General features: G+C 37.5%; 1 protein-coding gene across 2 annotated transcripts in view; it reads right to left on the bottom strand.

Annotated features, from left to right (window-relative positions):
- Nucleotides 1-5,065: 5,065 nt before the first annotated feature.
- CR2 (complement C3d receptor 2) overlaps nucleotides 5,066-15,753 on the bottom strand; it is a 34,462-nt gene continuing 23,774 nt past the window's right edge. For both annotated transcript variants that reach the window (XM_019918740.3, XM_019918738.3), the window contains 5 exons: nucleotides 14,878-15,066; nucleotides 13,533-13,556; nucleotides 12,760-12,835; nucleotides 8,591-8,696; nucleotides 5,066-5,772 (listed from right to left, as the gene is read on the bottom strand). In XM_019918740.3, coding sequence (XP_019774299.1) covers nucleotides 8,606-8,696; nucleotides 12,760-12,835; nucleotides 13,533-13,556; nucleotides 14,878-15,066 — 380 coding nt within the window. In that variant the 3' untranslated portion in view covers nucleotides 5,066-5,772; nucleotides 8,591-8,605. The remainder of the gene's footprint in view (nucleotides 5,773-8,590; nucleotides 8,697-12,759; nucleotides 12,836-13,532; nucleotides 13,557-14,877; nucleotides 15,067-15,753) is intronic.

Here is a 15,753-nt window from a genome sequence, read left to right as displayed (position 1 = left end):
CTACCCCTATCTTGTCCCTCTCCCCCTCCCTCTCCCTACTGGTAACCACTAGTTTGTTCCTTATATCTGTGAGTCTGTTTCTGTTCTGTTATATTCATTCATTTTTTAAAATTAATTAATTTATTTGTTTTTATTTTTGGCTGTGTTGGGTCTTCATTGCTGCACGTGGGCTTCCTCTAGTTGCAGCAAGTGGGGGCTACTCTCCATTGCGGTACGTGGGCTTCTCATTGCGGTGGCTTCTCTTGTTGCAGAGCATGGGCTCTAGGCACGCAGGCTTCAGTAGTTGTGGCATGCGGGCTCAGTAGTTGTGGCTCAAGGGCTCTAGAGTGCAGGCTCAGTAATTGTGGCACATGGGCTTAGTTGCTCTGAGGCATGTGGGATCTTCTGGGACCAGGGCTCAAACACGTGTCCCCTGCATTGGCAGGTGGGTTCTTAACCACTGCGCCACCAGGGAAGCCCTATATTCATCCTTCTGTTTTATTTTTTAGATTCCACATACAAATGATAACATACAGCATTTGTCTTTTTCTGTATGACTTATCAACCAGAGGTTTTTAACATTTTTGTGTATCATGGACCACTTTGCCTGTTTGATCAAGCAGGACCCCTTCTCAGAATTATTTTTTAAATGCAAAAAATAAAGTACATGGGATTACAAAGAACACTGGTTAAACTGAAATACAGTTCTAGCCACGAATTTTTGGAGGTCTGTGGTTCCTAAGACAAGAACTCCAGATTTAAAAATTAGTAGAAACAAGAGCCACTCATTTCTGAAGCAAGAGTCGAAACAAGTCGTATGGCAAGTGGAGTAATTCCAAATATCAAATGCTGTAGAGAGGAGAGGGGGATGAAGGTTGAAAAGATATTGTAGCAGATATTTCAGTAAATATGCTAGCTCTTTTCTCCTCCATGCATAGATATGATTCATGGTGGAATAAAGACACTCAAGGTTGAAAACTATTCTCTACTCAGTGTACTTTCACCGTTGGAGACCCATGTACACACAGTCCAGCAAACCTATATCACTCAGCATATACAGCCTTAGCTCACAAAAACAATCCAGAATACTGTGTTACTTCATTTGTCCCTTTTATTCAAGTCTCACTTCCTACCCTCACTAGTTGAGAAAGGGCAGTGTCCCAAAGGCCAGATATGTTCTTAATTTTCCATTCCTTTCCATTAGACTCTCTCCCAAGACTCTACTGCAAGAAACGTCTACTTTGATCACATCATTTACCACACCTCCTTTTTAATACTTTAATACCACTCTATCAAGGATTTGATATTATCCTTTCAAGATATTCTCTACAGAGCAACAGAAAAAGAAGCTAGATCATGGTAGACCATGGCAAAGGGAATAGAAGATTCAATTCCCCAGGCTTACCTCACATGCTATCAGAATATGCCACTCATTACCACTTCTTTTTACACTAATCTTCTAGCATCTGCTTTCTTCCCTCATATCTTGAAGGTTTTAGCTCCTAGCTCATGGCAAACTCCTCTACTGTTACTCCTGTCATAGTCCTCAGTGATTTGATATTCACAGTGATGGTATTTTCCAAATACCTGGCCTTTCGGCACCTTGACCTCTTCTCTGCCAATGATCTTGTTCTTCCTTCTACTCTGCCACTTATGCCCATGGCCATACTTTAGACCCTGTCATCCTCAATTACTATAATCCCTTCATAATTTTGGCCATCCCACTGTCCAACCACCAGTCCTATCCTTCTATTTCACCTCTAGTACCCTGATCCCAACAATCTTTGTATCTCTCAGTACCTACAGTCCATTGATCTTACCGCCATCTTTCAATCTCAAACCCCCTTAGTGTCCTCACTTTCATCCTTACCAGGTTAAATTCCATGGTCGATCATTATAATCACTATCTTGCATACAACCTCGGCTTCTTTGCCCTTCTCCCACTTTATCATATTTATTAAATGAACAATCTTGGTTAGATTCATTTCTCCATAATTTTGCCCCTGTACCCATGAAATTGAACATGGTTGGAGAAAAACACATATCCATGGGAACTAGTCTGTTTAATGACAACTCATTTCAAATGGACCTTTGTAATGCTGCCTGGTGTTCTTACTATAGTTACCTAGTCCATTTACTCTCTCATTCTTCCAAGAGACTATTTCAAATTTTTTATTTTGACATTGAACTCTGACTTCTCCTCCATCATTCTTAGTCTCTGTTTATAGCTTCACTTCTTTTTTTTTTTCCAGAAAAAAAATCAAAGAAAACTTCCACAAACTTCTCTCATTACTTAACACCAATACCTCTATCTGGTTTATATAGTTTCCTTATCTCCTCTTAGTATGGTTATACTGTTCACACCCTTATCGAAGGCTAACTTCTCCACTGGTGCACTAGATTCAATTTGTTCTTACTTGCTCAAAGACATCACTCCAGGAATTCCCCTCTTTCTCCAGAATCATTATTTTCCCCCTTTCTACTGGATTTTACCATAAGCATGCAAAAAAATTTCTCCAAATGCAGCAGACATAGTCCCTCTTTGATTTTTTTTGGTTTGTTTGTTTTTGTTTGTTCTATTGTGTTTTGTTTTGGTTTTTTTTCATCTAATGTTTCTTTTGCTTGGAACACTTTCTGACCAGATATCTATCTGCATGGCTACCTCCATCATCTCCTTGAGTTTTTTTGCTCAAATGTGATGTTCTCAGTGAAGCCTTCTCTGGCCACTATTTACAATTGCACGTCCATTCGGAACTTCCTTTCCTCTTTCTCTGCTTCATATAATTTTTAAAATTTTACTTATGTTTTCATTTTATTTCCATCTGACAATCTGCTTGTTGTCTGCCTCTCTTCACTAGAATAAAAGCTACATGAGAGAACATGTCCATTTATCACTGCTATATCCCACAACCTAAAACACTGCTTAGCACACAAGAATGATTTCTACAATTGTTTGTTAAGTGAATAAATGAAATGAGTAAATCAGCTAAGGTCAACCCCTTTTTCAGAAAATTTGGTGGTAAAGAGAAGGGAGATAGTTTAAGAGAGAAAGCATGGATGGTTTGGGGAGGATTTGTTTTCAGGCTTGAGGGTGGAAATTTGTTGCTTTAACTGGGCCCCTTCTTCTGGAATTGGGCCCCTGATTTTTCCTCTTTTCCACAGTTCCATGTGGTTCAGGTGGACCAAGGTTTCTCAAATACAACACTATTGACACGTTGAGCAGACAATTCTCTGTTTGGGGGGCTGTCTTGTGCACTATAAGATATTTAGCAGCATCTCTGACTTCTACCCACTAGATGCCAGTAGCACTCCCCTCCTCCAGCTGTAACAATCACAAACGTCTATAGACATTGCCAAATGTCCTCTGCAGGGAGGAGGTGTGAGTGCCCCACTTGAGAACAACTGAGGTAGATCAATCCTATCCCTAGCTCTAAGCCTGGACAAGCAGCCTAGGCCTTGTCATCTGCTTATTTCACTGCTCTCATCCTAGTAAATGGTTGAAATGGGGACATGTGACCCTAGTTGGACAAATCAGAGGTAATGAAGGCACTTTTGCAGGAGTTATTGGACAAAAGAAGTTCATTGTGCTGGAATGCTAAGCTGACGAGACGTGCACTTGGCATCGTGAACAAACATTTTGCCCGTTTTTAGGGAGTGTCTATCAGAGAATGAGTCCAGCAAGAAAAAAACAGAACCAGGGAATGGAACAGAGTCCTGAGGATATGATTTGAATAGTTAATTCCCATTTTAACTGAAGCCAGCTGCATGCTTGACCTTTTCTCTCATGTGGCATAATAAAATTCCTTTTTGGTTTAAGCCAGTGTGAGATGGATTTCTGTCACTTGCAGCTGAATGGGTACTGGCTTGAACATATTTGTAGGTGGAAAGAATAAGCCAGTGATGAGAGATGGTATTACTGAGGGAGCAATATCCTGGAAGAAACAGAAAGGGATGAGAAGAGAACTGTATAGTCTGTAAAAAGTGGTAGGTGGAAATGAGAATAAGGATGAGTGGGTATAAATAAGCTTGAAGGTAAAGGGAGAGGAAATAGAGTTATCCTGTGATGTTTTCATCCTCTGCTATGATAAAGAAGGAGAATAGAGTAGAGATGAAGGTATAATAGAGCAGATGGCTTGAGGTGCAAGAACAGACAAGTTGTAGAAAGGAAAATGGTACTGACTGTGAATGAGTAAGATGCCAAACAGCATACTACTTCTGGGTATATATCCAAAAGAACCGAAAGCAATGTCTTGAAGAGATATCTACACACCCATGTTCATAGCAGCATTACAACCTAAATGTCCACTGATGGACGAATGGAATAAAAAATATTGTATATACGTACAGTGAAATATTGTTCAGTCTGGAAAAAAATTCTGACACATGCTACAACATAGATGGACCTTGAGGACACTATACTAAGTGAAATAAACCTGTCACAAAAAGACAAATACTGTGTGGTTGCATTTATATGAGGTATCTAAAGTAGTCAAATTCATAGAAATGGAAAAGTAGAATGGTGGTTGGCAGGGACTGAAGGATGAAGAGAATGTGGAGTTACTGTTTAATGGATATAGAGCTTCAGTTTTGTAAGATGAAAAAGTTCTGGAGATCTGTTGCATAGCAATGTGAATATACTTAGCGCTTCTATACTTCTGAACTGTACACTAAAAATGGTTAAGATCGTAAATTTTATGTTACATGTTTTTTTAACCACAATTTCTTTAAAAAAGATGTCAAACAGCATACACAGTCTGAGAGAAAATGGGGAGAGTAAATCTGTGGTAGCCAATGAGCAAGATCTTATTTTCTCAATAATTGAAATGGTGGAACAGAGCAAACTGACAGCTGGATTTAGAGTGTGGAAGGAGAGAATGAGTGCCCTGGGGGAAAGTATTGGCTTGCTAAGCCTTGAGGATGAGGGAACTGAGTTTGGGGGTTGAGAGTTTGGCTAACATGACGAAGTGGTGGGATCCAGAATGCATCAACATTAAATCAGGAACTCTAAAAACCCTAAGACTATGTCGTTATTCAAGAGTTCATTGACTCCAGAAAAAAAAAAAATCACATAAGGCAAGTGTTTTTCTTTAAAGACAACATTTATTTGAATGATGAATGTACACATTATCAAATGACATTTTACAAGCAACTACAGTTACTTCATAATTAAACTTCAGAATTAAAACTTGACTCCCATAATTTACAAAAATTGTGCAAATTGGAATTACTGAGTGATTATGCAAAGGTAAAGTATATACGATGAGAAAAACTCAAACCAAGAGGAAATAAAAGTGAAACATTTATCAGAGAAAGATACTCCTATTAAAATAAAATCAGACTTCGCCCAAAATGTATGCCCATCATAGCCACAGGATATGCTTCATACTTTGCTTAAATAATTTAAACCACACTACAACCAAAAGTATATGGTAACAGTGAGTACGCTGATTATAAAAAGAAGAGTCTAGACACAAGGACAGCTCTTTTTAGTGCCTTCCTGAAAAAGGTGACAATTTTCAGAGCTATTTAACTGTTTATATCCATAGCCTGGCTCCAAGTATGTCGCAGGTGAGGCTTCAAAAAGTCCTTGAAGAGCACGTAGCAGTAAAACTGGGCTTCCATCTTTATCATCAAGCAAATTTTCTTTGTTCTGCTTGAGGCTAAGTGCATATAGGAGCTAAAACTTATGAAATAATCTCACTGATGTTGAGACCATGCCAACAGACTTGCTGATATTAGGTTTCTCTCCAACCAATGTTCAGTTGGTTCTTGTTGTTCAAGCAACAAGGCATACTGAAATAGATGAATTTCTATTTAGGAGACAGCATGAAAGGCAGTGGTATAACTCAAAGTTTAAATATTAGCTTTAACATTCTCTCTATATATACCAATTAAAAGTGCTATAAATAATGGAGCATCAAGCCTATGAGAAGGTATCATTCAATTAAGTGGTCCTTCTTCATATAACATGAAGTAAAGCAAATAATAATTAAATTTTATACTGATAAATATGAATAAAAATAAATGAGGGAGAAATTGAAGCAATGGTTTCATTCTCACTCGTTCAAATATTCATTCAACAAACATTTAGGTAATAACTTTACTTTGGGTTCCCATGGCTTTGGATTTAGAGATCACTCTGGTAGTCTCTCCTGTTCTCTTCTTCTCTTTGGCTATGACTCACTAGCAACAAGGAAACTTTTCTTCCTCAACTGCCACAGCAGTTTTTCTGTATCTTGTTTTTAGCACTCAATCTTACACTATGATATGTATATGTCTTATTTTTGTTACTAAAATAAGTTCCAAGAGGGCAGAGGTGGTATCTTTATTTTATATCTTATAGATTATGTAGGAGAAAGCAGCTTGAAGTCAGATTGGAGCTTGAATTCTACCTTTGCTAATTACTGACCCCCAAGTCTTTGGCCAAGAGAGCCTTTTCGCCTTGGTTTTCTCAGCTGGGATATTATATGCTCACCTAGGTATTATCTTGGAATAATACACACCTTTTAAAGCTATAGTGAGGGCTAAATGAGATAAGGCATGAAAGAGCCTCAGCGTACGGCCTGGGCTTAGCAAACTGTCAAATGTTCACACCCTTTTTCTCCTGGGAACCTCAGGGGGACTCTTCATGTTGCCTGTCAACCTTTCTATACTCCCTATCATTCAGGCTTCAACTCTCATGGTGACTGTTTAATACCTTCTCATTTCTCCTTAAATCTCTAACATCTCCTTTCCTAATCTCCCTCTCAGCTGATCATTTTTCTTTTTATTCACCGAGAAAACAGAAGCAACAGAAGAGAACTTCCACATGTGCTTTCATCATCACATCTCCCCACCTACCTTCATCTGCACCCATATATTCTACCTTCCCTCCTGTTACTAAGGCCATGCTCCTATCTAAGGTCTACTCCTCTGCTTAAGTCCTAGATCCCACTCCTTCTAGCTTACCCAGATGTTGCTCCAGCAATTCTTCCTTTTATTTCCTGCCATCATTTTCCCCCTTCCTGCTAAATATTCTCTTCAGCTTACAGGAATAACAGCTATTCCTCCACTCTTAAAAATACTTCCCTTTACTTCTTATTCTTGCCATTACTCTACTTACCTGCTCCTCTTTATAGAAAAACTCCTTGAAAGAGTTAATATCTCCGATTTCTCTCCTTTCATTCTCTCTTAAGGTCACTTCAATCAGCTCTAATTTGCCTCTTTCCTCTACACCAAAACTGCACTTGTCAAGTTCACCAGCAAATCTTGTGCTGCTAAACACAATGGTCAGTTTTCACGACTAATCTTTCCCGATCTCTCAGCAGCATTTGACAGGGTCTATCATTCCCTCCTCATTAAAGTTCTCTCTTTGCATGACTCTAGAGCACCACACTCTGGGGTTCTGTCCTGTATCAGAGCTGCTTCTTCACCCCTGTTTTGGCTCCTCCCCACTCCATGACTCCTAATGTTGGAGGATCCAGGGCTCAGCACTTGGACATTTCCTCTTCGCTAGCCTCTTTCACCCCCTTGATGATCTTACTCGGTTTCATTATTCTGTACATCCATATACTGACAAGGCCCAAATTTGTATGCCAAGCCTGGTCCTATTCCCAAAGTGCTGACCTGTACATCCAGCTACCTTTCCAGCACTTGTATGTGGATGTCTATTAGATTATCTCACACTTAACATCTCCAAGGTGGAACTCATTTTTCTCCCCAGTCTTGCTTTTCATTCTCAGTTGTAATTAATGGCAATTCTGTCCTTCCAGTTACTCAGGCCAAAAACCCAGGCATCATCATAGACTCCTCCCTTTCTCTCATATCCTGATACAAATTGTCAGCAAACTCTACTGTCACTATCTCAAAAATGCATGCAGAATCTGAACTCTTCTCACCAGCTTGTTGGTAGCCACTCACAATTTATTGGAGTTCTGTGATAGGGTCCACAGGGATTCCCCATCTTCTACCCATAGCTACCTACACTCTCTTCTTAACACAGCAGTTAAAGTGATCATTTGCTTCTCTGCTTAAAACCCTCCAGTGGTTCCCATCTCAGAATAAACACTACGCTCGTTACAATGACCTAGCATACTCTGTAGGATCCACCATCCTCACCCTCCTCCTGTACCTCTCTGGTTTCGTCTCTGCCACTCTCTCCCTTGGTCAGTCCATGCAAGGCCACACTGCAGCAGGAACACACCACCTTATTATGATCTTTGCACTTACTGTTCTTTCTTCCTGGAATGCGCTTTCCTTTACAAGGCTAGCTCCTTCACATTAGTCTTTGCTCAAATGTCATTTTCTTAGTGAGAACTTCTCTTCCAACTACCCTGCCCTATCTATCCCCTTTCCTGCTTTCTTTTCCTCCACAATACTTATCATGTTCTTATTTATCTTATTCTTAATTATTTTGCTATTTATTTAGATATTTGTTGAATAGATGAATAAATTTTAACAAAAACAGGGACATAGTTGGCAATGTGAAATAGATGTTAACAATTTTTGTGCATGATTAGTAAAGATGTGCAACAGAACCATATATATTTAGTACTATGCTTAGTGATAAATTTAAATTGAAGGAAATTTTGACATATAAATTAATAAGAATATTTAAAATTTCATTAGATACCCGTTTGTCTTCTGATTAGTTTGCTAGGTTGTATGGATCAACAGAATATACTTCCAGTGTTTCTAAACGAACGTCTTCTTTACGGTTTGTATTTGTATAGTAATTGCTAAATGGAAGAAAAAAGAAAAAAGAAATTCTTTACTCATTGGCCATGATTACTATAAAGGTGTAAAAGTTGTTTCCTTTCCATAATTCCCAACACCAGGTAAGTACTTTTCATGGATGATTTCATTTTATTGTCTTAAATATCCTCTGAAGTAACCCCCGTTTTTTGGAAAGACCCATAAAAACAACTTGCTAAGCTGCTAAGTATCCGAGACAGAAGTTGATATTAGGCAGGACTCTTAATGACTAATAACTATGACTCCCAGATTGAAAAAATGTCATAAGCTTTCATTTTATAATATGATCATAAATTTACCTTTGGGGAACCAATCTTCCAATCTAACTTAAAAAGAAAGTTTTTAGATTTGATGTTTAATTCAAAATCCTTACATAGTCATGCAGTACTAAAAGCTTTAAATTATTTTGAAGACATTTTTACTTTTATTCTTTGAAAGCACATGTACTTTGCTGTGTTTCTAAAACTCTTTGCCAAAATTAGCAAAGGACAATAAAATGTGATTGTACTATCATGTAGAACTCTGAGATAAAGTAATACAAAATTATTGGGGAAGAAAGATTACTGTTGAGGGTACTTACAGCCTGTCACTCACTATCATATTTAAGAGGTCAACTTACATATTTAAGGGGAATATACATTAAAATTATTACAAAATGGTAACTTTTAGGTTAATGTGAGATTTAGGTTTTATTAAAATATCTTAGAAGACAAGAAAAAAATAACATAGTCTCTTCTTCACGTGTTAGGATGACTTTTAAAAATATTTAATTTTGTTACTAGACATCAATTTTCGAATGATTCATTACTCATCTTACTTACAAAAAGTATTTAAGGCAACTCAAATGTCTACATCAAGTATCAGAAACTAAATTGAAGTCAGTTAAAAAATGGAAATAAAACAAGTGAGTGATGCTTAAGAATTTAGTTTAACATATATATTTGGTTCATATCAACTGAGACACTTAAATATAGTATTTGATAAAAACATGTTAATAACCTTAATAATCAGACTGGAACATTATGAATTGTTTGAGCTTGTAGGCATTCCTGAAGTTTGCAAATTTTCCTACACATGCAATGCTCTGATAGCAAACTTAGAAGCAGGAAGGAAGGAGATAGAGACCACATTTTCTATTTTACTTAAATTTCTATTTAAATTACCCTTGGCTAAAATTATCTTCTAACTTCCTGTGAGGAAAGCCATGCAAATGACATCCCTAGTTTTGTTTTCTTGAGACATTTTTCTGTCTTGAATTCTGTGAAACTATTTTCCCCTTTCATCTTACTTCTGACTGTTCCTTCCCCTCCTGCCTCTTAAGCATTACTGTCCTTCTGAGATCTGTTCTCATCCCTATTTTAATCTTCTATGTTCTGTTTAGTACCAAGGCTTCAATTGTGATTTAAATGTCATCTACCTGAGTCCAGTCCTCTCTCTTGATTCCTACGTCATGGGTGCCTGGAAGTAGTAGGTCAGAACTGAACTCATCATCTTTCCCCACAAACATGTCCCTCCCTTCTTTTGATGAACCATTGGGTCCACCCAGTGACATCTGCTTGACTCATTCTTTGTGTCCCCTTCTCCCCACATTCATCAATTCACTAAATCCTGGAAAGCCTATCTTCTTCATAGTGAAAGTATTTCTTACATCTATTCCATCCTCTTGAGCCCCACCACTGCTGCTTTGGTTGACAGCCCAGTACCGCCCCTTCTTTTAAAAATGCAAATCTGAACGTATTGTTTCTTTGCTTAAGATTCTACAGGATAAACACCAATTCCTTGTCATCACATGCAAGGCTTTTGATGATCTAGCTCTTGACCATCTTTCCAGATTTCCCCAAAACTGTTAAATTAAACATTAGTTCAATGGGATGTTAAAAGCATTCATTATATGAGAAAAAAAAAAAGTTCTGCAGTCCGACTAGTTTGAGAGATTAGTTTTTAAAAAATTAAACAGGCGTCTTTATTGTAGGACTTTAAATATTCTCATGGTCATTGTGAATCACCATGAGAAAAATGTAGTATGAATTATTTCCCAATCTTTTTTGATCAGAGAGCACTGTTTCTCCTGAAATCATTCACAAAACCAGGGTAATGTGATACATACTCTGATAAACACTACTGCCAAAAGTACATCTCAAATGTAGACCCTTGCAAGACCAACTGTGCTCAGACCCTCCCAGGCTTAGAGCAAATTATTCAGGTTCAAAGATGCCACTATTACATAGTTTCAATGTAACTCCTTCATGTCTGATGCCTGCACTAGGCATTATAGAACTGTGAACAGTGTAATCAGATCATTTAGATAGATCCAAGTGACTGGGCATGTTAAAGTAATTTTGCTGGAGTTTGTGGGTGACATGTTTAGGGTGACATGACTTGGTCATCCCCCACTGGAAGTTACCTGAGATTTGGTAAGACTTCACATAATTATCCTCCCTAACACTAGCATGTATGGAGACTTAAGAACCTGAGTACATGCAACATTTCCAGGCTGATACCTGATGATATCATTTGCTAAAAATGTATCCTTTGCACCTATCAGAATATTCTGTAATTTCCACAAGGTTTATATGGTCAGGGGGGTCTTTTATGCCACTTCTCCACATTAACCTATGCCACCTTCACCTTCAATCACCATCACACATACTATTTTCCCAGTCATGTCAACTGCTTATGTAGTTCTCGTAATATATGATGGAATGACAAGCCTCTGGGTCTTTGCTCAAACTGCTCCTTCTACCTGGAATACCTTTCTCCCCTTGTTTACACTCTCTTGAGATGCATCTGAAATATCTCCTCCACTATGGAAACTTTTCTGATGAAAATTCCCAAGCACTGTCCATTTGATTGTGTCCTCACCAAATATCACATGACCCACTATGGCAACATTACTTTATGGATACAAATGTTTTCTAAAAAGAATAAGTTAAAATGTAAAAGTATGTCTAATTTCTGGTTAATAAAACATAGCAAAATATACAAACCTAGTAGTATATTTAAGGAGTCATGAAAACAACCAAGTGAGAGAAAAGATTACTTGAACAAATAGAAAGGCTTAGTAAATTTCTGAATGGGAAAGCATTACAGAAAGTGTGCCAGTTTTCAACGGTTAATCTATAAACTTAAATGCAATCACAACATATCTGTTTTTAGAAAATGACAAATCATCTAATACTCCTGTAAAAACAAACAGAAGAGAGAGGAAAAGCTTAAAAAATTATAGTGACGGGGTTCTTGCTTTATCAGATATTATAATAGTAGAAAGCTATACTATGTAAACACAAAGTGGTTTGTGATAGAATAGACAGATCACTACAACAAAAACAACAAAAGAATCCAGAAACACAATACATCCAGATATGTTAATTATTTGACATATGATCAAGTTAGAACTAACCTTCTAGAAAGTCATTTGGCTATATTTACTAAGCATCTAAATGTTCATACACTTATCCCTAGCAATTCTAGGAATCTAGGCTAAGGAAATAAGGAGATGTAGAAAAAGTTTCTTTAAAGGTGTTTCTCATATCTTATTTATTATCAAAATAAATGTGGAAGCAACCTAAAATTTCCACAATATAGATACATATAATAGAAAAATACGCAATTAAGTAGGTAAGAAGAAAACATGATTTAATAAAAAAAAAATCTGTACATGAGGCTAAATGAAAAAAAAATTAAGGCAGGAGACTCTAAGGCCAAAATTTCAGTTTTAAAAGGAAAAAGATAAATAAGAAAAATGATCATACCTGTATAGGAACGTACCAAATACCTACAGTTGTTATGACTGGGATTTTTTTCTGTTTTCCAGATTTTTTATTATGTATAAATAAACATAATCTGATCTGAATAAACACCATTCAAATAAAATTAGTTTGTTATCTTTTAAGTTCTTACAGAAAGGGCCTTCTATTTAACACAAGATACCTTATTGCAGTTATCCCACTGCAGTATTTATTTCATTTAACTTGTCCTTCTGTGTTCAGTTTCAGGCAAGAAGTCAAAATCTTTTGTGCGTTTTGATCAAGCATGCGTTGAACTTACCGTTCTCTGTGTTTTAATATCATGCGTAAGGTGATAGCACCCAAGCAGAAAAGAGTGACCACCCCTGCCGAAAAACCTAGAAAACAAATCAGAGTATCAAATGCTAGAAAAATGTGACCTACCTTGTTTTGAAGTGACTGTGGGGCCTATTCCTAGTGGTGGGGAAAATGTTACGTGACTTTTCTACTTGTTCTTCTTCAGCCATATAAATACTGAATTCCTAGATCATCGTATGTGGGCCTAAAGTTTTGGATTCAATCCAGTCCATATTTAATCTAAAGGACCAACCATTTGACCACAGGGCTCCAGTCAAGTTTCTGTTGAGCTTTTCTGTTCTTTTCAGTTTTATCAGTAATATTCTTGTCACTGGGGTGAAATTAGGAGCTCAGGACACCAGGATCCCATGACTTTGCATAGCAACATTTAACTCTCGGTTGTGAAATATATTTTGTTACTGCAGAATAAGCCAGCCTATTCTGATAGTAACCAAATCATGCAAAAGATCAAGAGTTAAACTAAATTTTTGGTAAACTTTAACTTTCAATTTAAAAACTGGGAATAGCTGTTCAAGTCATTTATTCCATGCTATCCAAAAGTGACAGTTTGTGATGGGAAGTGCACATTAAAAGATACTTAAAACACTAAAAAAAAGATAACTTCTTATGAGTTAAAGTGAAAAAAAAATTAGCAGTCAGGATATAGGGCCTCACATTTTACATACATTTTTATAAATCACCATTAGAAGTTTTCTTCAAGTATTTAAGAAAACTTACCACAAATAAGAGGAACAAGTGAGCCTAAGGAGAATACAAAATCATGAAAATATTAGTCTAGTTGCATGGTTCCACATATCTCAAAGTCCCATGGTAATGTCCCAGAAATTAATCTCAGCCCCCTCCTCTCTAAGTCTACTTAAAAAGAGATATTGGAACCCTGAATTATACCCACTCTTTCTTTTTTTTTTTTTTTTTAATAAATGTATTTATTTAGGGCTGCATTGGGTCTTCGTTGCTGCATGCAGGTTTTCGCTAGCTGCGGTGAGAGGGGACTACTCTTTGTTGTGGTGTGTGGGTTTCTCATTGCAGTGGCTTCTCTTGTTGCAGAGCATGGGCTCTAGGCGCATGGGCTTCAGTAGCTGTGGCACACGCGAGCTTCAGTAGTTGTGGCTCGTGGGCTCCATAACACAGGCTCAGTAGTTGTGGCGCACGGGCATAGTTGCTCCGTGGTGTGTGGGATCTTCCCGGACCAGGGTTCGAACCTGTGTCCCCTGCATTGGCAGGCGGATTCTTAACCACTGTGCCACCAGGGAAGTCCCTACCCACTTTTTCTTCATTTCTTATGTAACAACTCCCTTCGCCTTTACATTTTTTTTCCACCTTAATTAAGTTGGGGTAGTTCATCCATGAAAAAAAACAATAAAATCAGCTTTATAATCAGGGATTTCTCAGGTCAGAATGCAAACATTAACTGTTACAACAGGTTGGTTAACATATTTTTGGAGGCCCCTGTCATATTGCTAAGCACTTATAAATCAAGATTCAGCAATAACAGAAGTCTCAGCAGCAACTCCTTTCAAAATACAGTCTATATCTGTGGATTCAACAACCACAGATCAAAAATATTCAAAAAAGCAAAAAATTTCAGAAAGTTCCAAAAAGCAAAACTCACACTGCGAGCCCAGCAACCATTTACATTGTTTTAGGTATAATAAGTAATCTAGAAATGATTTAAAGTATATGGGAGGATATGCACAGGTTATATGCAAGTATTATGCCATTTTATATAAGGGACTTGAGCATCTGCAGATTTTGGTATCCAAGGGGGTCCTGGAACCAATCCCCCTGAGGATACCAAAGGACAACTCTGTAAGGTTGTTAGTTTTGCACCTTTTAAGTTAGTGCTCTTCTCTCTTTATTTTCTTTCTTTCCTTCTCCCATTCTTAGAAAGTCTCACTTTTACTACAATAGACCACCGACTTCAAATTCGTCTGTTACTATACCACTGGTCACAGACCTATGTCAATTTAAAACCCAGGAGTCCCTAACATTGAGGGATACTGCTCACTCTCTTCTTTCCAGTGAAACAAGTAGGAGCTGCAGTGAAGCCCTTTGCACTTACTTGGGGATTTGCAAACAGCCAGGGGAGGGTTCCATCCGTGATCTTCCTGACACTGGCTCTGGGGACTGCCTTCTAGGGTATATCCATCTTCACATTCTAAAGTGATGACAGCTCCATACTGATACATTTTTCCAGGCTCCAGACCACTCTGGATTCCATTTATATGCTCTGGGAAGCTACAGTTCACCTCTGAAATTAAAGAAATCTAGTTGAAGCTGAGTCATATTTTGACATTTTACCAAGAACGTAGATACTGCCCTTAATGGAAAGGTTTATGGAACCAATTTAGTTTATTCTCAGTTAGTAAAAGTTCACTGAAATAACACAAAATGATGTCCTAGGCATAGTCTTTTAGTGTCAGCCATCTACCTCAGGAACGTCCAGGTAATCATACTAGATTACTTTCCTTCTTTGTGCTTTAGTTTCTAAACCAATAATGTTGAGTAAATTTTATGGATTCTTAGAGAAATGATGAGGGCTGAATGGGTAACATTAAGACTTCTGAATTTTTGTTTCATCAACTTTGACTCTTATTCTCCAATTCTTCTTACATGTAAATGCTTCCTCATTTCTTCTTTCATCTTTTCAGTGTAGGGGCCAATAGTGTGAGATTTTGGATTTGAACCTGACTCTAAGATTTTCTAGCTGTGGGACTTTGTGTAAGTTACAAATCTCTCCATTCTACTGGGACCTCATCTATAATACAGGGATAATGGCACCAATCACTGATATGGTTCTCAGGAGGATTAAATGAGATAATGCATGCAAAGTGCTGTGCACAGAATCTGGCATATGGTAAGAAGTCTCAACTAATATTCAGTATTAATTCATTACTCATATTTCATATGCACTGCTAATGAAAATGACATTCTGAAA

Source organism: Tursiops truncatus, chromosome 1 (assembly GCF_011762595.2).
Source record: "Tursiops truncatus isolate mTurTru1 chromosome 1, mTurTru1.mat.Y, whole genome shotgun sequence".
Classification (NCBI taxonomy): domain Eukaryota; kingdom Metazoa; phylum Chordata; class Mammalia; order Artiodactyla; family Delphinidae; genus Tursiops; species Tursiops truncatus.
Note: the sequence above shows the minus strand (reverse complement) of the source record. Positions and strands in the feature narration are given on the sequence as shown.